Source organism: Juglans microcarpa x Juglans regia, chromosome 2S (assembly GCF_004785595.1).
Source record: "Juglans microcarpa x Juglans regia isolate MS1-56 chromosome 2S, Jm3101_v1.0, whole genome shotgun sequence".
Lineage (NCBI taxonomy): Eukaryota > Viridiplantae > Streptophyta > Magnoliopsida > Fagales > Juglandaceae > Juglans > Juglans microcarpa x Juglans regia.
Genome location: NC_054597.1, coordinates 34,305,479 through 34,328,390, shown reverse-complemented (window position 1 = coordinate 34,328,390; position 22,912 = coordinate 34,305,479). Strand labels below are relative to the sequence as shown.

General features: G+C 35.6%; 3 protein-coding genes across 5 annotated transcripts; 2 read left to right on the top strand and 1 right to left on the bottom strand.

Moving 5' to 3' along the window:
- The first annotated feature begins 3,148 nt into the window (after nucleotides 1-3,148).
- Nucleotides 3,149-8,652, top strand: LOC121251751 (nudix hydrolase 2-like). Of its 2 annotated transcripts, XM_041151093.1 has the most exons (9): nucleotides 3,149-3,269; nucleotides 3,399-3,645; nucleotides 3,785-3,850; nucleotides 4,103-4,240; nucleotides 6,386-6,463; nucleotides 6,548-6,598; nucleotides 6,705-6,739; nucleotides 6,971-7,079; nucleotides 8,204-8,652. In XM_041151093.1, the coding sequence occupies exons 2-9, from the start codon at nucleotides 3,490-3,492 to the stop codon at nucleotides 8,426-8,428; spliced, it is 858 nt and encodes a 285-aa protein (XP_041007027.1). In that variant the 5' UTR covers nucleotides 3,149-3,269; nucleotides 3,399-3,489; the 3' UTR covers nucleotides 8,429-8,652. The 2 variants fall into 2 exon arrangements, with proteins under 2 accessions (XP_041007027.1, XP_041007026.1); XM_041151092.1 differs by lacking the exon at nucleotides 3,149-3,269 and having other exon boundaries at nucleotides 3,299-3,645.
- A 1,439-nt stretch (nucleotides 8,653-10,091) lies between these two features.
- LOC121251750 (glucose-6-phosphate 1-dehydrogenase, chloroplastic-like) lies at nucleotides 10,092-14,939 on the top strand. 2 transcript variants are annotated; one of them, XM_041151090.1, is made up of 10 exons: nucleotides 10,092-10,669; nucleotides 11,234-11,424; nucleotides 11,533-11,627; nucleotides 11,730-11,844; nucleotides 12,535-12,740; nucleotides 12,841-12,990; nucleotides 13,107-13,227; nucleotides 13,390-13,619; nucleotides 13,731-13,934; nucleotides 14,440-14,939. In XM_041151090.1, the coding sequence occupies exons 1-10, from the start codon at nucleotides 10,471-10,473 to the stop codon at nucleotides 14,687-14,689; spliced, it is 1,761 nt and encodes a 586-aa protein (XP_041007024.1). In that variant the 5' UTR covers nucleotides 10,092-10,470; the 3' UTR covers nucleotides 14,690-14,939. The 2 variants fall into 2 exon arrangements, with proteins under 2 accessions (XP_041007024.1, XP_041007025.1); XM_041151091.1 differs by having other exon boundaries at nucleotides 10,563-10,669; nucleotides 11,188-11,424.
- Nucleotides 14,940-16,527: 1,588 nt separating this feature from the next.
- Nucleotides 16,528-18,118, bottom strand: LOC121251749 (fasciclin-like arabinogalactan protein 2). The gene is made up of 2 exons (XM_041151089.1): nucleotides 17,439-18,118; nucleotides 16,528-17,292 (listed from the first exon to the last, which is right to left on the bottom strand). The coding sequence occupies exons 1-2, from the start codon at nucleotides 17,961-17,963 to the stop codon at nucleotides 16,603-16,605; spliced, it is 1,215 nt and encodes a 404-aa protein (XP_041007023.1). The 5' UTR covers nucleotides 17,964-18,118; the 3' UTR covers nucleotides 16,528-16,602.
- Between the last annotated feature and the right edge of the window lie 4,794 nt (nucleotides 18,119-22,912).

Here is a 22,912-nt window from a genome sequence, read left to right as displayed (position 1 = left end):
CTCAACTAATTTCTTGGACTTGAGGTTACTTATGGCACAGATGGCTATTACCTCTCTCAATCTAAATATGCTTCTATTTTGCTTTCTCGGGCTAGTTTGACTGATAGCAAGACTACCAATACTCATGCATTTTGAGACCAATGTCAAGCTTCTTGCTACCGATGGTTAGCCTTTTTCTGATGCTACTTTTTATAGGTAGTTGGTTGATAGTCTTATTTATCTTACCATCACACAACCAGATATTTCTTATGCAATACATTTTGTTAGCCAGTTTATGAGTGTTCCTCGATCTACCTACTATGCTGCCGTTCTTCGTATCTTGTGTTACATCAAGGGAACTCTTTCTCATAGATTGTATTTTTCCTCACAGTCATCCCTTAAACTTCGGGCTTATCTTGATGTTGACTGGGCTAGAGATTCCACTAATCATCGATCTACCACCGGTTATTGCTTCTTACTAAGGACTCATCTACTTTCTTGGCATAATAAGAAGCAGTTTGTTGTTGCTTGCTCTAGTATAGAATTTGAGTATCGTGCTCTTGCTCACACTACATCTCATGAGCTTTTATGGTTACACTAGCTTTGGCAAATATGGGTGCAACTCAAACAACTTGTTCTTTCATTTATTGTGACAATCGAAGTGCCATACAAAATACTCATAATAATGTTTTCTATAAGTGTACCAAACACATCAAGATTGATTGTCACTTCATTAGGCATTATCTTCAGTAAGACACCTTGCTTCTTTTCTCCATCAACTTTGAATATGATTTTCTGACATTTTTACGACATCCCATCCATCCAGTCAACTTCGTGATCTTGTTTCCAAACTTAAATTGGTTCTACCATCTAGAATTTCAAGGGGTGTTGATGTATATTATTTTGATTATAATACTACCTAGATTAGGAGATAATTGTATTTATATACTTCCTTATTTTACTTGGCTTCTTTATGTATAAATAAGCCCTCTCAGTGTACATATATAAGATTCATTCCAAAAATATAGAAATTTCTTTCAAATTCCATTTATACTTATTTTTTTCAAAAGTCATCAAAACAGTGCATGCATGCATGAAATTAATATACAGTCAATTGATATAGTATTGCATGCCACTAACGTAAATATATGTCGAAATTTTTTAAGCCAACTTTAAAAAGATGGATGAAAGTCTTGAAGTGGCCAGCCGACTACAAACATGACTTGATTTCTTTTGTTGAGTTTATGTTATTGTCTTATAATTAAATATGAAGATTTCTTTGTAACTGCGTGCTGTCTATCTGGAATCTTTCTAAGGCCTGGTTTGAATGACCAAACCATCTCATCTGTGTTGTACGGTCATAGAGTTTTGTCTATTCAAACATTGTATTTTATCTCTAAATTTTAAAAACATCCACTCAAATAAACAATAAATAAACCATATAAAACTGACAATGAACAGTTCAAAACGGTAAATAAATTGTATAACCTAACGTGAACAGTACGTGAACAATGTAAAATCTCAAGGATTCGGGTACTCTATAAATACTGTAGGACTCACACCTTTTTCAAATTCTAAAAAGTAAAAAGAATCTCATTTCATCTCACTATATAAATATATATTTTTTTACAAACTGTCTCATCTTATTTCTAATAAAAAATCTCACTATTATTTAAAATATTTCATCTCATCTCATCTGAACTGTTTATTCAAACCGGGCCTAAGTCAACATTGGTATCCCAGAATTGTGGTAATCATGCATAGAATTGGTTTATTAATTTCTTTGTTTTTTCTGGGAAATAACATTGTATATATTGTTGACTTTCCTGTCGCTAAAATTGGTAGAAAGTCGACCAGCTTGCTTATGGTAGGAATGGTCAGCCACAACTAACTAGCTGATCGATCAAACGTTAATTACAGCCATCATGTAGATACCGAGAAATTGAGTACGTACCAACATATAATGTTGAGTTTGATTAACGATAATGTAAATGACTTGCCTTCAACGGGACGGGGAACACCACATGCAACCATGACATTTATTTATTATAATTAGTTGGGGGTTGATGAATATGACGTATCAACGCAAACATGGCAGCATCCGAAGACAAATTAATTAAGGGAATGTTTGATTGTGTCAAGAATCTGCTGCATGAAAGATTGAAGGTTAATGCATTGTAAAAAAAAAACTTATTAATTGCGGAAATAGATCTAGGACGTTTGAAAATATGAAATGTTTTCTGCCCCAATTTTTGTAATAAACTTGATTATTTATATAACCATTTTTATTTTGTTATCTCCAAAATAATGTGATATCAAATGTTTAAGAAATAAGATAAAAATAAAAAAAAATATTTTAATAATAATGTAATGTGATGGATAATATTGATAAAGGGTGATGACGAAGATGATAAATAATATTGGATCGAAATGTAAGAATTAATATCTATTATATTATGAGTAATGTTAGAGAGAAGCCACTGTAACAGTACACACTTTACACTCACTACATGGTTACTTTTAATTCTTTACTTTTTTATTTTAGACTTTGAATATGTGTGATCTAAATAATGTCACATCATGTATACAAAATGGTTGTTCCCAACAGTAACTTCTATTTATATTTATTCATATATTATATATAGACACGTTTGAATAGTCGGACTTTTGGATTCCGAGGCTTTTATTTTGGTAGATGCATCCTCATCTACTCACTCCCACATCACCCACCCCCATCTAATTATAAATGCGTAATATATATAATCTGTGGTATAAAGTAATTTTAAAGAGTTTGATCTCTTCAATAAAAAAAATATCAATAGTTTTGTACACCAACATCACTAGCCATGAGACCTTGAAAATGATTTGGCTTGGATTAATTAAATATTCTTTAATTAATTACTGCGTGCGAGCGAGCATGCCACTTAATTCATGTAATATTTAATAAACAATAGCTTTTATTGGTATTAAAAAATTAATTTTACAGTGCATAATTTGATTTAAAAATAAAATAAAATATTGATTGAATTGTCTGATTGAATTGCCTGGTTCCTCATCAGCAATTTATATAATCTCTGGAATTTGGCTGATGAATTGGTCGTACCTGGTGACATTGAATGATCAAAGCTATATATATATATATATATATATATATATATATATATATATATATATATATATATATTAAGAGCCTCGGCATTAATTTAGGTAACATCTTCATTTACAGACAAGGTAGACCTCTCCTTCGCTTTCAGTTTCAGAGAGAACGTCGACTACTGATCATCATCTTGGTATTATGGAATCTCGCCCTCAACCTCCTTATCCAATTTGTGATCTTTAACCTGTTGCATGTTTGGGGTAACCAATATTTTACTCTCTGCAGCATGCATGATTACTTTCTTAACTTCTTAATCCTTCAGGTCGTAGATTTCCTTTCTTGATCAGAAACTCCTCCTCCTCCTCCTCCTCCTTAGTTTCAACAATTTCCTCGTATCAGTAGCGAATTAAGTTATGGCCGAAAATAGAGTTCATCAACATGATCAGGCTGAGTTACTTCCTTGCGTGGAAGATTTCTATGGAGGCGTTTCTGTAAACATGGAGAAGCCTATGGATTCTACGGTCTTTTCTCCCTTGCTTCAAGCGTCAATATCACAATGGAGGGAACAGGTGGGGTCATTAATTATATACATATTTTCTAACCTTATCATCATTAATATTTTTTTTTTTTTCGTGTAAATGCTCAAGCTTTAAATTCTCCTTAATTTGTACCAGTATGTTATGATTTAATTTAGGGTTTTACTATCAGGGGAAGAAAGGTATCTGGATCAAATTACCCATTGAAAACGCAAATCTCGTTGATGTTGCAGTTAAGGTAAACTCGTGATTTTTTATTTTTTTTAAAAAAATTACTTTGGCTCTCAAGTTGTACCGTTCAATTAGACTGCTTGATAATTTTTTTTTATTTAGTAATTAAAGAAGTAATTTTAAGTACAGATGGCTAGCACACACTTTTGACATAAGAATACTATTTACAAATAGAAAATTCTATACAACTCCTCAATGCCTGTAGTCTTTGATCTAAATTCTGCTTTGCTTTCATAATCTTCTTCTGCAAATTTTACAGCAAGGATTTAGGTATCACCACGCTGAACCAGATTACTTGATGCTTGTATTTTGGATCCCTGAAACTACTGATACTCTACCTGCAAATGCTTCCCATCGAGTGGGTATTGGTGCTTTTGTCATGAACAGTCAAAGAGAGGTATTTTATTTTGTATTGATTTCCGGTTTTCAGAAATCCTGACAATGGGGGGGATCAGTTGATCCTGTTTTACTTTTCGTTTCATATCTGAATGTTTTCGTATTTAATTAGTATTTTGATTTTTGAGCTGCCATATAAAATTGATTTTCCGCCCCAACATGGAGAGTTGGGATTTGGGAGCCATTAATGACCCCCAAAGGTCTGAAAGGTTGCTTAATTATAGTTATTTTATTTACAAATATATCTGAAATCATTTTCTTTATATAGATAAAAAGATAAAATGATATATTTTTAAATAGGTGTACAAAGTATGAAACTTATGTCTAGTATTTTTTATTATTAAAACCCTTACTTATCGCAGACGAAAGTAATGGTAACAACATTAAATCCACTTATAACCAATAAATAAACAAATTACCTAACTTTCCTAAGGTAAGGAAAACCACCCTTATTTAGTCTAATTATTCCTTTCAATAACATAGGGATATCTGAGTAAGACTTCCACACGCCATTTCGACCCTTAGCTCCCAACCGAGCCAAACCATCCGCCGTTGCATTTATTTCTATGTAAGAATGATTGATGAAGTAATTTATTCCTTCCCGTCTTTCAAGTATCTCTTCTCAATAATCCCCCAAGTACCACAATTCATACCTTTTAACCTTTAACCATTGGATGACAAGCAATGAATCCATCTAAATTTCCACATCTATTACACCCAAGGAGAGCACATGTCTAAGGCCATAAAGCAGCCCCATAACCTTAGTCGCATTATTCGAACTATAGCTTGTAGAATAAGCAAATCCACACACCAAGTCTCCTCAATCATTTCTCACTATTCCACCAGTACCAGAGGGCCCTGGGTTACCTATAGAACTCCCTTCTACATTCAGTTTAAACCATCCCCTTTTTGGACAAGACCAAACAACCTGTTTAACCATCACTTTTTTTGGTTGTTTTATTGGCAAATTCAAGCCACAAAGCATCTCCTCATCCAGTCGAGTTAACTCGTTTGTTTCCTTAAATTTCAAAACAATCCATGCAAGCCAGTGTTTGATAGAGCACCACACTGATCTCACCAATTCTAGCACTCCTTCCATCTGTGCTTTATATCGTCTCCACCATAATCTCCAGGTAATTACCAATGGGATAATCCCAAGTAACTTCCTAGAGTTAGACGATCCCCTCGCACGGCGATGCCAACATTCAACTCTATCCCTCCAGTTTCTTCCAACCATATTCGACATCCCAACCTGCAAGCTACAAATATTTCATACCTGCTCAGCAAACTCCCCTCTTGCAAGCACATGACATTGATCCTCATAACCACCTATAGAACAACAATTACACCGTGAGACCATAAAAATACCCAGTCTGTGAATCCAATCATCCACAGCTAAGCAATCATGCATCCACATGGTCATTGAAATTTTCTTAGAAATTGCCGGATGCCGCACCCATTTCGACCAAGAGAATTCTATCGCACTAGTTCTTACACACTGCCATGCCAAAGACGTAGTAAATATACCATTAGGATTTTTCAACCAAATCAACCTATCATCACTAGGTTTGCTTTGTCCCAATTGAAGAAGGAGCTCTTTTGTTTTTTCCGAGCCTACTAGCCGAATAAACAACTCAATATTCCATCCACTCTCTAATTCACATTCCTTCAACGTTAATTCTAGAAATTCACTAATTGGATGCTGAGTATATAATGGCCCATTCTCTACCCAATTGTCTCTCCAAAATGAGACATTGCCTTCTCGCGCTTTCCATTTCGAGTTCGCCATAACTTTCGGAAAACACTTCATCAACATCCTCCAAGAATTCGATCCTTTATTCGAGGAAACCAGCAAAATATGCTCCACCCCTACATATATACTAATGAGAAATTTCGCCCATAGCGACGAAGCTTGCTATAGATTCCATGCCAACTTCACATGGAGAGAAACCTGCACTTCTTCTAAATTTTGAAGACCCAGTCCCCCCCTCCTTAATCGGCCTACATGCTTCTTGCTTAATTATAGTTGGATGAGATAGTTTTTTGGTTCAAAAAATGAATAGCTACTAAAACAATGAATGAAATTGCTGTGATGGCTGGCTTAACATTCTGAACTACTACTAAAATTGAAATGATCATATGGTAGGTGCTCGTAGTTCAGGAGAATAGTGGCAAATTCAAAGGAACAAGCGTGTGGAAGTTTCCAACTGGTGTTGTTGATGAAGTGAGTACATTTTGGGTGCGATTCTTTTGATGAAGAACATTTTAGGAGATATTTTCAACTTGGCTTGTAATTTTCCATTCACAGGGTGAAGATATTTGTACAGCCGCCATCAGGGAAGTCAAAGAGGAGACAGGAGTAAGTGATTAATGTGCAATTGGTGGAGTACTACTCAAATGAATATGAAGTTCATATACATGCATGCGGATGTAGTTCTAAGACCATTTCTTTTATTTTGTTTCAGATTGAGACAGAATTTGTTGAAGTTTTAGCATTCAGGTACGAAAATTTCCTACAAGTATCCAATTTAATCTGCGTAAGCAGGTATTGTTGTGCTAGATGTGCTGAATAGAAAGTCTTCCCTCAGTTCCCTGTAAAAGGCAACTTGACTGTCTCGCATTCTGCAAATTTATATCCATTTGTTGCACAAAAAGCTGATCATAGTTTTCAATCTAACTTTTAGTTTTGGTCTCATTACCATCTCTCTCCCTGCTCTCTCTGTCAATACAGGCAAAGCCACAAGTCATTCTTTAGCAAATCAGATTTGTTCTTTGTCTGCATGTTACGACCACACTCCTTTGACATCCAGAAGCAGAATAGTGAGATTGAAGCTGCCAAGGTAAATTTTGATAACAATAATACGATAAAAGTGTTAATTTAAGATAAAATTGCATCAACTTGAACTAGACCTTTGAAACAAAAAAAAAAAATTAAAACCATTTGCTAATCTACAAGTCACAGTACTGGAGAAAAGCAGATAAGGTTTCAAACTTTTGTCAATCCTACTAGCTGTTAGTATTCTTTAGATTATCTCAAAATACTCCACAACTATTCATTATTTTATTATTACTTTTCACGTACTTTCTACTACTATTTATTACTTTTTACTATTATTTAATATTTTATTATTACTTTTTCATTACTTTATTATTACCATTCACAACACTTCTCACTACATAAATGTATCCAAAATCATACTAGGCGGATGTAATACCAATAGCAAATGTAGATCAGTTTTCAAGTCTTATGTGATAAAAGAGAAGACTTTTGAGGAAAATGTCAACTGTCTCCTGAGCATGTCTCAGGATTAGAGCATGGCAATAATATGTTTCCTTTTTCTCTTTCCAGCATAGGCTGCAGTCAAGACCTGTAGTTGATATCTAGTAATGGGCCCCGATTTGCCCCCTCAAGTGTACGCATTTTGATTTTTTTGTGTTTTTTTTTAAATGTTAAAATAAAAAACACACAAATTCACTAGTGATAACTTTTTTAAACATTTAAAATAAAAACAAAAACAAATGCACTAGCGGTTCACTTGAGGGGGCAAACTAACATTTATCTTGGTACATACATGTCATGCTTGATATGATATGTGATGAACAGTGAAATACTTTGCATATAAACTCTTGAACCTTCCCCTTGCATTGGTTGCTTGTTACATGTATCCTTGGGGGCAGCATGCCTTTTCAGTTTAAACCGGTAACTCATTGAGAGCCAATACGAAACCATGAAAACCGAGAGTACCTACTTTTCATTAGCATGTGTTGGCAGAGGACAATGGACATGAAAAAAAGTCCCTTCCATCTTCTGTCCGCTTAATTTTTGGAATAGAAGGCTTTAATCTCCAATATCCCCATCTTGGCATTGGAAGTCGGTTTAGTTTAATCTCCAGTAGTTTCTGAAATATTGCAACCAACAAGGTTTCCTTTGTGTTCATTTTTTTCTTATATTCTTATTCTTTAGTGGATGCCGATTAAGGACTACGCAGCTCAACCTTTTATCAGAGGACACGACATGTTCAATTATATTGCAAAAATATGCATAGCAAAGTCGGAGGTGGAGGACTATGCTAGTTTTTCTCCGCTGTCTGCAAAAACAGCCTCTGGCAAAACAAGCTACCTTTACTTCAATGGGGATCTGAAAAACCAGTTTAGTTGTGATAATCAGAAGCAGAAAATGCCGATGTAACGAACGCCATGTCCAGCTTGGAAGTGATGACAGACAGGGTCCTCAAAGCTCACGTCAATTTAAGGAAGATGGAAAATAAAATAAAAATAAATACTTGGCTATTATATTAAAATAAATCTTGTTACAGTTTGAGTTTGTTCTATTGAAACAGCTGTCTTGTAATATTGCAAGTTAGATGAATTTTTCTCTTATCAAGTAATAAAACAAAAGTTAATTAAGTGGTACTGGTAGTTGATATTAGATAAAATTAGCAGTGATATAAAGTTGCTGGGAAACAGTAGTTCAACCCAAGAAAGTTAGGCCGGCGGAATAATTTATTAGAGTCAGAACGTAAACAATCAGCGTTGCGTCTCGAGCTCTCGATCCAAACTTCTCTTTAACAAGCAAAATTAATTTCAAACGGCCTCATCCTAGAGATTTATAAGCTAGCACCTGTTTTTATTTTCGTATAATTTCAAACCGCCTGTTTGGATTCGAAAAATATTTTATTTTATCTCATTTTATCATTATAATTTTTTTAAAATTTTTATATAAAATATAATAAACAATTTAATTTTTTTAATTTAAAAATAATAATAATATTAAAAAAATAATATTCTAATAATATTTTTTTAACTTTCATATTTCATTTAAAATCACGTCGTTATATTTTTTTAATCCAAACCAGCTCCTAGCTAGCACTTGTTTTTATTTCCTTATAATAAGCTATTGGATAAGATGGGTTGCATGAGAGAAAAAACAGGGTTAGCAGCTAGCGGGTATATGTTACCGTGACAGAGTAAAGTTGGTTTAGAATGATCGTTAGTTCACATGAGTAGGTATAAAAATATATTTAAATTCAAGTTTAGCGTAAAGTACTTTACCTCATTTCTCTATCTATCTCCTACTCTAAATGTAAATCTGAATTCTCTGCAACAAAATATATATATATATATAGATATATATTATGTGCTGCTTCCCTTGAAGACATTCAACAATCTACAAGAATCAATTAAAAAGAATTAGCAGCAAACTAGAAAAAGGAAGAAAGGGCAAAATCCAAACTCATAGACCATCCGAAATTCAAAGCCTTTATGATAGACATCTGACTGATCAGAGGCTCTCACGATCGTTTGGACAGTTAGATGGAATGAAAATTTTATAAATAGTAATAAAATAATTTATAAATAATAGTAAAATAATTTGAGTTGAATATTTTTTAAATTTTAAAAAATAAGAAAGAAAAAGTTGAATAAAAAATATTATAAAATTAAAATATTATTATAATATGTTTTATAATATTATTTTTATTTAGAGATTTGAAAATTTTAAATTATTTTTTATTTTGTTTGAAAGTTTAGAAAAATTGTAATAATTAATTTGAAAAAGTTATATATAAATTAAAACGATGCTACTTTGCTGCCTGAGTAACACCACTCCAACTCCAAGTGATCATTAGGCCAAATTAGCTTTTTTATTTTTTTTTATTTTTTTATTCATATTTTTTTATCATTTTAAAATATTTTTAAAAAATATAAAAGAATATACCAATATGTTAATAATTATTTCTTTAATTATTAAATAAAAAAAATTAAAACACATAAAATGTCAAAATGAGAGCAAATTAAATAGGTAAAGTAATAATTTATACAAGAAGGAGATTGGATAAAACGAGACGAAAATTTTGGAAAGAGAATTATTCCCCAACAAGCGATAAAACCCAGTGAGTTGTTGGATGGTTACCCGCCTTGGTCACATCCATATACCATCTGAAAGTCAGATGAGATTCTCAGAATAGGCGGTAGAGAGAGGAAACAGTTTTGTTTTTCTGGCTAATCTTGGACAATTTCAGGGTTTGTTGGTGAGAATGGACGGTATGGTAGAGACAATAAGTGCAATTAATCGCTTCAACATACAGTTTTTTATCTACTTTCCTACCACTAAGGAAGACCATTATAAAATCCCAGCATTTATATTGTTACTCCTGGGATCGGAGTTGCATGAAAGTTCTTTAATTTTATCAAGAAGAAACCCTTCCACTTTTTATTTGTCTACACAGCTGCATGGCTTTACGCTTAAGTGCTTCTTCCTCAAATAGCTTTTTGTCACCGTCTTCATTCGGTTATGAGACTCGGACTATACCAAAAAGAAAGCTGTTGGGGATCTCGGTTTGTACGAACAATTCAAGAGTTCATCGTAACATGCATTTTGAGCTCAAAGCTTCGTATGCTCAGCCGACAAATGCTGTTTCTCTGCAGGCTGGTGAGTTCGTGCACCTCTACTTTAGTTTAACATGGAATTCTGCTTCTTTATGACGGTCCTTGTGCTTGTACACAATGTGTTTGATATTTTGCGAAGCCAAATTTATACTTGTGTCGCTTTAGCAAAGTAAATTACGCCTTGGATTTTCGGAAAACGAGATAGAGAAGTAGTTTTAAATAATAAGCAAATGGTACATATAATGATAGTTGGATGCTTTCCTTAGTTACTTCCCTGTTGCTCTTCAAGGAAGTCTAAGTGGGAGATTTCTGATCTTTCTAATCTACTAGGAAAGAGTTCAGTTTTGGAAAGTTTTATGATGATGGTTAGTAAGACAATAGAACGGCTCCTTTCTCGTCCAAAAATGTTCTCCTTGTGTCCAACGTTAGACCCAGATCATCCAGCTATATGCCTTCTTCAAAAATTAAAAATTATATATAAAAAAAGCTTAGTGTAGTCTGCTTTGATGATCTTATTGTTAAATTTTCAATGTTTTTTGCGAATTTTCTACTGTACTCTAGTCATTTCGAGTTCCAATTCTGAGATCAAAGTGGATTTATGGAGCAGGTGCACGGGTAAATTCTCTAACTACAGAGCATGTTGAGAATCCAGCTCAAAAAGAGTACATTCCTTTCTTAGAAACAGAGAAAGACGAGACTACTCTCAGCATTGTTATTATTGGGGCTTCCGGTGACCTTTCTAGGCGAAAGATCTTTCCTGCACTCTTTGCTCTTTTTAATGAAGATCGTTTGCCTGAGGTTCAATTCTATGATACTTTCAGAAATTCTTTTGGAAGATAGGCCTTACCTGTAATTTACTTTAGATCTGCTGATCTGTTTTCCCTTTTGTATTTTTTATCGTTTCAGAATTTTACAATATTCGGTTATGCTCGGAGTATAATGACCGATGAGGAGCTAAGGAATATGATCAGCAAAACCCTGACTTGTAGAGTTGACAAGAGGTGCTATTTTATTTATCTTAATTTATTAGAAACTAAGTTCATATATTTTTTAACCAAATATGTTGTGCGTTGCCCTGATTACTCTAATTTGAGGGATTACAGGGAGAATTGTAATGAGAAGATAGATGCATTCTTGAAAAGATGTTTTTACCATTCTGGTCAATATAGCTCGGAAGAGCATTTCTTGGGATTGCACAAGAAGCTGAAAGGGAAGGAGGTAATATGAATTATTTATAAAATTAAGATATATAGGATATCTTCTTCAATTCCTCTTTTGCGGCTGAGACTATGTATATAAATAGGTGCAAGCCTTCTAATAACAGCTTTCCAGGCTTTAGTTGGATTGTCTTTATACTGGCTAGCGAAATTTGAAAAGTAGGTTAGAATATAAGAAAAAAGACTTTTGGGTAGCTACTGCTTGTTATGAATCCATCCAAATCGCTTAGATTTGGCTGAAAAGGCTAAATTTTCTTGTTATGATGATGCAGTGGGAGTAACAAACTATGAAGCCATTTTACCTTCTACTTCCATTTGTGTTAGAAATATGCATATTGGAGAATGATATGCATGTTTCTTCTTATCAAGTCCAACTGCAATGCTTAGAAAAATCTATATAGGGACGTAGAAACTGGCATATCAGAAACCAATACATCACTAATGTCTATAAAGCAGAAGATAATCTTAACTTCTGTAGGACTTGCATTACAAAAGATAAAGGTGGGGGGCTTGGGGTGGATTCAATGTCAAATATAATGCTCCAGATTTTGGTCTTTTCTTTCTTTGTTCTTATTCTTGAGTTGTTTTAACATACTAGGATTTAAGAGCAATAGACTAGTTTCAGCTCTCATCAAGTGTTTCAAAACTATTATAATATAATTCCCTCTAGTAAACGTTTTGCTTCTTTTAGGCTGGAAGACTATCAAATAGGCTGTTTTACCTAGCAGTGCCACCAAACATGTTTGTGGATGTGGCAAGATGTGCCAAATCTCGTGCTTCTTCAGAAAACGGCTGGACTCGAGTCATTATTGAAAAACCATTTGGTCGCGACACAGAGTCATCCAGGGAGCTGACCAGAGGCTTAAAAGGATACCTGAGGGAAGACCAAATATTTAGGTATGTACTTTTCTGCATTTTTGGCTCTTGAGATGGAGTTTAAGGCACATATTCACACGTGTGCACATACACAGCTTAGACCATGTTAATCTTTGTCCAGAATTGACCATCACATGGGTAAGGAGCTTGTGGAAAATCTCTTGGTTCTTCGCTTTTCAAATCTGGTTTTCGAGCCTTTATGGTCTAGGAACTACATCCGCAATGTACAGTTGATTTTTTCTGAAGATTTTGGGATAGAGGGACAAGGCAGGTCAGTTCAATATTTCCTTAGACTACTCTGGAAAAAAAAATTATTCCATTTAATAAACAAAATTTCTCACTCATGTAGACCAAACTATTGATTCACTGTGCTATTTTTTCGTCCAGGTACTTCGATGACGATGGTATCATCCGGGATATAATGCAAAATCATCTTCTGCAAACACTGGCACTGTTTGCAATGGACACTCCTGTCAGCTTAGATGCCGAGGACATTAGGAATGAGAAGGTATTGAAACATATCTTTTAAAATGATCCCAACTGTCTACCAGTATCAAGTCTTGTGAATATTCAACAGCTTTTGTTTACTTACACAAAATCTATTTCAACTTTAAAGCTAAACTGTAGCCCATCTTGCAATCACACTGTAATGAACGTGGCCTTGAATCAGGTTAAGGTTTTACGTTCCATGAAACCTGTTCAGCTTGAAGATGTGGTTGTAGGTCAATATAAGGGTGATTCTGATGGCAATACATCATATCCCGCTTATACTGATGAAATGACTGTGTCAAAGAATAGCCTGACACCAACTTTTGCAGCAGCCACTCTCTTTATAAATAATGCACGATGGGATGGAGTTCCATTCCTGATGATAGCAGGCAAGGCTCTCCATTCAAAACGGTAGGTCAATACTGCTCAGATCTATGGGGAATCATATCTTTGCTATGCCCTTGTCTATTGTAGAGAGTGTTCAATATAGTAACAACAATTGTTGTTGCATCGAAATTCCAGAGCAGAAATTAGAGTTCAGTTCAAAAATGTTCCGGGTAACTTGTACAATCAGAAGTTTGGAACCGATTTAGATCAAGCAAGAAATGAGCTTGTAATTCGCATAGAACCTGATGAAGCTATATATCTGAAGTTCAACAACAAGGTCCCTGGTCTTGGAATGAGATTGGATTGCGGTATCGGGCTGAACTTGCTTTATAAAGCCAGGTAATAAGCTAACAACAAAAACAATTGATTTTAGGTACCAAGCCGTTTTGTCTTTACAAAATGCAGATATCCTCTCTGTAATATATTAAATTTATGCAAATGAAAAATTTAAGAGAAAAATGGTCAAATACACTCTTCACCCCTAAACTATGAAATGTTTGATGTTTTACACTCCAAACTATCAAAATTGACTTATTACACCCTCAAAACAAAACACATGGGTTAAGAATTATGCCAACATCATTTGTTTTCTGCCATCTTAATGGTCAGATTTGTAAAGAGGGTGCCATCTTCGATTTGATGGTAATTTGAGAGAGTAGTTTATCGATTTTGATAGTTTGAGGTGCCAAGTGTAAAATACCTGGTAGTTTAGGAATGAATTGTGTATTTGACCAAAAAATAAGAGAGTACACTCACAAGGGAGACAAATATTTGTGCAAAACTAATACTTCCTTCCTCTATAATTAATTATTTACTGATACTTATAAGTCCTGGGGTGGTCAAGGTATCCAAGAGAGACACCAGATGCATATGAGAGGCTGCTGATTGATGCAATTGAAGGAGAGCGGCGATTATTCATTAGAAGTGATGAGCTAGATGCAGCTTGGGCAGTATTCACTCCATTATTGAAGGAATTAGAAGAGAAGAAGGTTGCTCCAGAGCTTTACACATACGGTAGTGGTGGTCCAGTTGGGGTGCATTATCTTGCTGCGAAGCACAATGTTCGCTGGGGCGATTTTGGTTATGAGGAATAGTTAGTAGGGGATGATGATCTACCGAGTAATTAGAGAGCAATTCGAGGATGATAAGCATTGATCAAAACTTGTTTCTTTTATCTTTATTCTTTTTCGCCATGTATAATTAATATATACTTGTTTAGTTGATTTTTCATGTTGAAAAAGGGTTGTAGATTTAGCTTCTGCAACATGCTACTGTACATTAATTTACAAAACAAGTGTACAAATATTGAGACGAATAAGTATATTATATAAGCCCTTTTACTTATATTTGATTTGCTGTTTGGGTATGGAAGAAGTAATTGTTAGACACTGTGAACAGAATTAGATGGATATTTGGTCATAGTACTTGTGGAGAAGATTACACGCGAACTTAAGGCGGTAAGCCATGCTGGGTAGTAGCTAAAAATAATATATATTGGCATAACCTGATTTTTTTTTTCCCCAGTATTGGGGAAAGAAGACATGATTGGCAGGAAGGAACTAGTAGTAGCAAACCTACTATTTATTGGCCCGAAAATACGAGATTAGGGGCATCAAAACTCTCGTTGATCCTGAAGATCAATACCAAAGGATCGAAGAAGAAGAAGAGAAATTCTCTCGATGTTGTCATCAAAACCGCCGCTTGACATATCTCGTAAGAAAAAGATCAGCTGAGATGGGAAAAATCCTATGACTTGGAGCATTTAAAAATGGAAATAAGCATTCCATAGATCTACAAAGCAATGCCCATGAGAAGCATCATGCAGTTTGAACGAAGAAATCTCAAAGAGTGTGCGTTGGAAATGAACCTTTGAACAGAGAATTTATTCAAGAAAGTGGTTGTACTTGTACAGTACAGGCTTCAGAGTGAACAGAGTAGTAGTGTCATGTGTACTTTACTTGCTATCGAAGCTTTAGCTGGGCGATCATGATCCATTAATATCTATCAACTTTTTTTTCTTTGACTTTTGGTGTTCTTCTATCCAAAAACATAGTAATCTACTCCCATTAATGCATCTCTCGTAACATTGACAATGGGCTAGTTATTATTAAGTTAGAGTTTTAATTTTTGACTATAATATTAATTTTAACTAATTGAATTTATATTGGACTAGCTATTTTAAAGTTAAAATAATAATATAATATAATATTTTTTTTACTTTTTTTTTACAAATACAATTCATATATTCTATACTTTGTAGAAATAATGTGTATATTCTATCAATATTCGCAATCAATAGAATAAATAAAAAATTTACTAATACATGATATGCATGTTTTACCATTCAAAGAGAGGGAAGTGATGAAATAATAAAATATTACTTTTCATTATGAATAGTAGCTAGTCATGTTTAGAGAGGACTTAAGATTTGCTGTAACTCAAGTCTTAAGCTTTACTGTAGCTCAAATATTAAGCTTTGAATCATTGACTAGTCTAATGTGGAGGTTTTTTCTCATATCTAGCTAAAATTTGAACTTACATTGACATTTGACTAGTTCATTACCAATGCTATCAGATGAATAGTGCTATGCTACAATTTAAAACAAGCATCATTATAAAATATTTATGCACCTCAGTCTCAAAGCATTTTACAGATAACATTCACATCCCACATCTCAGATTTGGCACTATAAAATACAATTAAATTCAATTCAATAGAATAATTATATAAATATATATATATAAACAAAAAAGAAAAAGAAGAAACGGGGGGAGAGAAGGGGCCAAGCAATTGGCATCTTATTTCTTTCTTCTTTCTTTTGTTTTTCTTTTTTTTTTTTCTCCACACTTAAAGTGTCATATCAATAAGGGAAAAAAAACAAACGAAAAAGAATAAAATCTCTCGCACAGAAAATGTGGTGCTTTCTTTTCAATATGTGGCGCCAGGGTGTCACCTCTCATGACTCATGGGATGAAAAGTTACACCACCACTATGCGTAACCACCAATCACACTAGCCAAAATCCCACACACGAACTCAAAAACACCATCACCAATTTCCCACCATCCAATCCAGCAGCCCCATTATTATCAGCCGTCTGATCTCCCACATCATCACCCTCTGGCGCATCTGCATCCGAGGCATCATCACCCTTGGGTGCCTCAGCCTCAGCCTCAGCCTTGGGCGCCGGTGCCGGCTTTGGCGTTGGTGCAGCCTTAAACAACTCCTTAGGCAACAGAACCTTGTTGATCTTATAAACCACCAACGGCTCCTCATCCTTTACAGTCCCCGTTATTTTCGCCGTCACGACCTTCGTCTTCAACGTCACCTCCTCCCCGTCGTTTTGTACGGTGAAGTCGTACTTGTTGGCTCCGTCGGTCGCCAGAGTGTTCACAACTCCGTTACTGGACTTCAGCATTTGCAGCGACTGATACACGGGAATGCCGTGATATAACAGCAACGACACCTTCTGAGGCGCCGTTAGGTTCTTGTACTTGGGCATGAATCCGCTGAGAACGGTGTCGGTCGGGCAAAACACCGTCAGCCCTCCGTCGATGTTCTCGTTGAATGTCGAGCCGACTCCCGAAGATATCAACAAGTCGGCGAAGGTTTTGCATCCTTGCTTCGACAGTATAGCCGTTAAATTCAGGTCGCTTGGCCCCGCCGTCGGTGCTTCGGCTTCGGGGGAAGTTAGAACCTGACCATTTTCATCCGAAAATTGTTACACAAAACACTCATTGAGTTCCATTTACCAAAGAATAAGCGGGATATGTTGATCATACGTGAAACTTGAAAATTTCTAATGGTCTTCAAGGGAAAAAAAAAAAAAAAAAAACGATTTACCTGACTGATTTGTATGACAGAGATATTGTACGGGATCTCCTCAACTGACTTGACATAGACAGCATCAAGCTTGCCGTCATTATCTTCAGCGCCAAAGCCAACTTTTCCAGCTTTGAGGTTGGTGATATTGACGTACCCTGAGGATCCAGGGGCGGAGCCGGTGGCTTGGAACATGGTGGAAGTCAAGGCAGTACCGTTTGTTATCTGGTGGAGCTTCTTGGAGCCGAAGTAATCGACGAGGACGTGGAGGGAGAGGACGTTTCTAATGGTGTAAAGAGAGAGATGCTTGGAGAGGAGGGATGACATGGCGGCATTGTCGACGGCGAGGACGGTGATGGTGAGGCGGCGGTTGATCTCGGAGGCGAGGTGGGTGAGGGTGAGATAGTGGTTGAAGGTGGAGAAGTCGGGATGCTTAGCGAGTATACGGGTGATATTATGGGCATGGGTGCCGGTGGAGGATAAGAATAAGAAGAGGAGAGGGAGTGCGAGCATGACGGAGAGAGGTGGCATGACTTTCCTCGTCATCGCGGTGGGTGTGGTGGTGTAGATTGTAGAAGGATAAGGAGGTTTTGGACCTTTGGTTTTGAAGTAGTGGATCGATGGATGAGTGACCTGAGCGACCGGAATTAATGATATGGGAAGGAACGTACGTGCTGGCTGTACCGATTTAAGTAAGGAATTATATGCAAGAGATCGTCTCACACTACATATTTTTTATTTTATTATTTTATTAAATTAATTAAATTATGCTATTTATCATCCATACAATACAAATTTTTTAGAAAAACAAAAAATTATAAAAAAAAAAAAAGTGAAGTGTATATAATGAGTAAAAATAATACATTATTAGGATCAAATTAATTAATATATAATTTGTTGAATGATAGAAAATTATATATGGACGCTAGTAGCTAGGTAGCTAGCTTGGCATTTGGTTGGAGGAGGATGCAGGGGTCCACGTTAATGGGGTTTCGATCGTATGGTCACCTAATCATGATCGATCATTAGAGAGTTTTTTATTTTTTATTTTTAATTTTTTGAAAGAGATATTGAGGGTTGATAGATAGCTACAGGTACGTAGGATCCTTTTGAAAAACCATGATCACCGACAAAACTAATTATACTTGGAGGGGGATATTTGAATATAGATCATATTAACTGATGCATGCATGCATGCATGCAAGTTAATTAATAATTTGTTGCTTATATATATTATAAATTGCTCCTTAATTTGATCAATAATATAATTATGACATAATATTTTCCATGATTCTTCGATCGATCCAGTACTACTTCTTGATTATATATATATATATATATATATATATATATATATATATATATATGAAGTCGTCAAGAAGACAAAAGTGCATGCAAATTTTTGTAGTAACTTGAGCTGTCAGACATCCTCAAAGTATTTGATCATCAAGACTTGTCCCGCCGACTATATATATATATAAAGAGTTAATGGAAATTAGCAGTACTTGCGTAAAGGACAGCTTGCTAGCTCGAAGGAAGGAAAGCAGTACAATCAAAGAATATATATATATATGTCATCTGGGCCATGATAGATACAAATTAACAACCACTATATTTGATTAGTAATTGTTTAATTAATTAGTCTGATTGCAGATAAACAATTAATTAGGCTAATAGCTAGTTTTTATTAATTAAGCATCGATCACAGCTCATGTGTCGTTTCTAATTCGTGTCCTCAACTACATATATTAATGCTTAACACCTCATGCATGCGCATAATAATGCTTTCCTTTCTCCTCAACTTATGGGACCCGCACGTGTCGGTGGCTGTCTAATCCACATAAAAAAGCCAGCCTGGTATGACGATGGGCGATGGCGTGTCAGGTTAGGCCACGTGGACACAGATCAGATGGTTTGGTGGTACCACATCAGCTATCGCGATTCCCTACAAGAATTCTCGACATTTTTCTTTTCCAACGTCTTTGCTTTATAATTAGATTGTGTCCGTCCAGGCTGTTGTTTTTGTTTCTTCCCTCGTCATGCATGTTGTCCTTATTTTCCTGTCTACTAATTATCTTCTAATTGATAACTAACAAGTAACATGTCCGTCCATACCAAAGAAAATAAAATTAAGCTTCAATCATCTGATATAAAGGTTTAGAGGTTAAATGGAATAATATTGCAATGAATTTATATCCTAATTGGCTTAATTAGCACAAAATTATCTCCATAGAATAATACTCTGTCTCCACTAAATTAAAGAAGACTCAGCTAGATAGCTAGCTGTTAAATTCACTTATTTTTACCGACCATGTGATGATGTGATATTTATCTGTCAAGAAAAAAATAGAGAGGTTTGCTGGTAATTATCACGTGAGATCTTAGAGTATTGTCATAAGTTTTATCGAATTAAACTTTAAAATTTAATAAAAAGTATATATTTTTCATAAATTTAAAATCTCCATAACTATATTTATATATTGAATTAGTCAAAATAATAATATTATATTATTTTTTAATAATAATATTTTTAATTTATTTTTTTTCATATTTTACAATTATACCAACTACATTTAATTAATAATTTAATTTGATACTTAAATTATTATTTCCTAACTTAAATATATTGTAACTCAAAATTGAGAAACAATATTTTAAATAAATTAATTAATAGTTATAGAGTGTGAGCAGTTAATTTTTAAATTTAGAGATAAACTTAAATGTACTGTAGTTCAAAGTTAAAGATTTTAATATATGTTCAATCTAATGCAATGATTTTAATTACATATTTATTAAATTTGGAAGGTGACACATGAGTCCAATACCAATATTGTTAGAACTTTAATTGGTACTTCGGTAGACTGGACTGTACACATTTGCTTCGGTTACCGTATGGAGTGGGAAATGTGTCAGGAATGTAAGGAACAGAATAATTTTATTTCAATGGCCTACTTAATACAATGATATGTTCTTGTTTAAATAGATACAAGAGGCTAGACTAAGTATGGAAATAAACAAATATAAGGAAAGAATTAATATTTACAAATCAATGACTATTCCTAGAATTATGGTGATGATTCTGTGGCTGATTTTGTGCAATTTGGAATCCTGAGAATGAGCAGATTGGATTGTGTCAATACTCCCTCTCAAGTTGGCGCATGAAGATCTGTAATGCCCAACTTGCATAAAAAATGATGAAAAAGTTCTCGGCCGAGGGTTTTGGTGAAGATGTCCGCAATTTGCTCATGTGATGATGTATGGACTGCACTGAGGAGACCAGATCGGATCTTATCTCGAATAATGTGACAATCAATCTCAATATGCTTGGTACGTTCATGGAACACAGGATTATGAGCAATGTGCAGAGCATATTGATTATCACAATGTAAGCTGAAAGGTTCAGGATGAGAAATACCAAAATCAGCGAGGAGTTGTTTTAACCAGGTGAGCTCGCAAGTGGTGACGGCCATGGCACGATATTCAAGTTCAGCAGAAGAGCGAGCTACTGTCGTTTGTTTCTTGGTGCGCCATGAAATAGGACTCGTGCCAAGCTGAATGAAATAGCCGGTAGTAGAGCGACGAGTAGTGGGACAGCTGGCCCAATCTGAATCAGTATAAGCAGTTACATATAAAGTAGTGGAAGAGGGAAAGAAAATGCCTTGGCCTGGACTGTCTTTAATGTATCGAAGAACACGAGTGGCGGCTTGCATGTGCGGAAGGCGGGGGCATGCATAAACTGACTGAGGATGTTCACTGCGAAGACAATATCAGGACGAGTGATGGTCAGGTAGATGAGTCGTCCCACGAGTCGCCGATAGGCACTAGGGTCGGAAAGAAGGGCGTCATCTTGATTTGTGAGCTTCAAGTTTTGTTCCATGGGAAAGGAAGCGATCCGAGCACCAAGTTGGCCACTGTCATTCAGAATATCGAGAGGATATTTTCGTTGATTAAGGAAAATGTCTTTTTGTGAACGAGCAACTTCGAGACCAAGAAAATATTTGAGGGAGCCGAGATCTTTGGTGTTGAAATTGGTAGAGAGTGCATGTTTGAATGTCTTAGTTTGGGAAAGATCATTTCCAGCAACCAGAATATTATCAACGTAGACAAGTACAATGGTGATACTCGTGGGTGTGACCAAGGTGAATAAAGAGTGATCTGCCTGCGATTGAGTAAAACCTGCATCAAGAAGCACAGTTGTTAGTTTAAAAAAATCAGTTGCGGGATGCTTGTTTGAGGCCGTAGAGGGATTTGCGGAGGCGGTAGACACGAGTCTCCCCCTTAGGGCAATATCCAGGAGGTGGTGTCATGTATACTTTTTCATCAAGATCACCATGTAAGAAGGCATTGTTGACATCGAGTTGGTGAATGATCCATTGCTGAGTGGCTACTACAGCTAACAAGCACCTGACAGTAGTCATTTTTGCAACAGGTGCAAAAGTCTCATGATAATCGAGGCCTTCAACTTGAGTATAGCCTTTTGCAACCAGACGAGCTTTATACCTTTCAATTGAACCATTTGCTTTGAGTTTGGTTTTAAAAACCCATTTGCATCCAATGAGCTTTTTACCAGGAGGGAATGGTTCAAGTGTTCAGGTAGAATTGGCTTCAAGGGCACGGAGCTCATTAGACATTGCTTCACGCCAATGGGAATGACGAAGGGCAGTGAAATAGTAAGAAGGTTTAACAGAAGAGGTGAGAGCATGTAAAAATGTAAGATGAGAAGGTGAGAAACAAGAATATGAAAGAAAAGCAGATAAAGGATGAGCAGTACCTGAGGTTGACGTAGCGAGTGATGATGCCGTGGGCTCTGCATGTAGAGTCAGACAAACATAATCATGGAGGTAAGCTGGTCGAGAAGTAGTGCGGTGAGGACGAAGAGAAGTAAAGGGAGAGGGAGAGTCTGTGGTGGTAATAGAAGAAGGAGGGGGTGGGGTTGGTAGGATTGGTTCAAGAACAGGTAATGAGAGGATGGGTTCGGGAACGGGTAAAGGAAGAATAGGGAGAGAGGGATGAGAAATATCTGGAAGATCTTGAAAATAAAAAATGTCTTCATGGAAGGTAACATCTTGAGAAAGAAAGATTTTTTGTGTATCGAGATTATAGAGTTTGTATGCTTTGTGGTTACTGGGATAGCCAAGAAATATGCATTTGGAGGCGCGGGGAGAGAATTTATCTCGATGAGCACAGAGGGTTTGTGCATAACATAAACAACCGAACACACGGAGGTGATTGTAATTTGGAATGGTGTTGAAGAGAATTTCAAAAGGAAATTTATTTTGAAGAATGCGACTCGATGTACGGTTAATAAGATATGCCGCTGTGAGTACACATTCTCCTCAAAATTTTAGAGGCAAGTACGCTTGGAAGCGAAGACTACGAGCAATATTTAGAAGGTGCCTGTGTTTTCGCTCCACTACGCCATTTTGTTGCGAAGTTTCAACGCAGGTACGTTCATGAATAATGCCATGATTGTGAAGATAGGATTGAAATTTTTG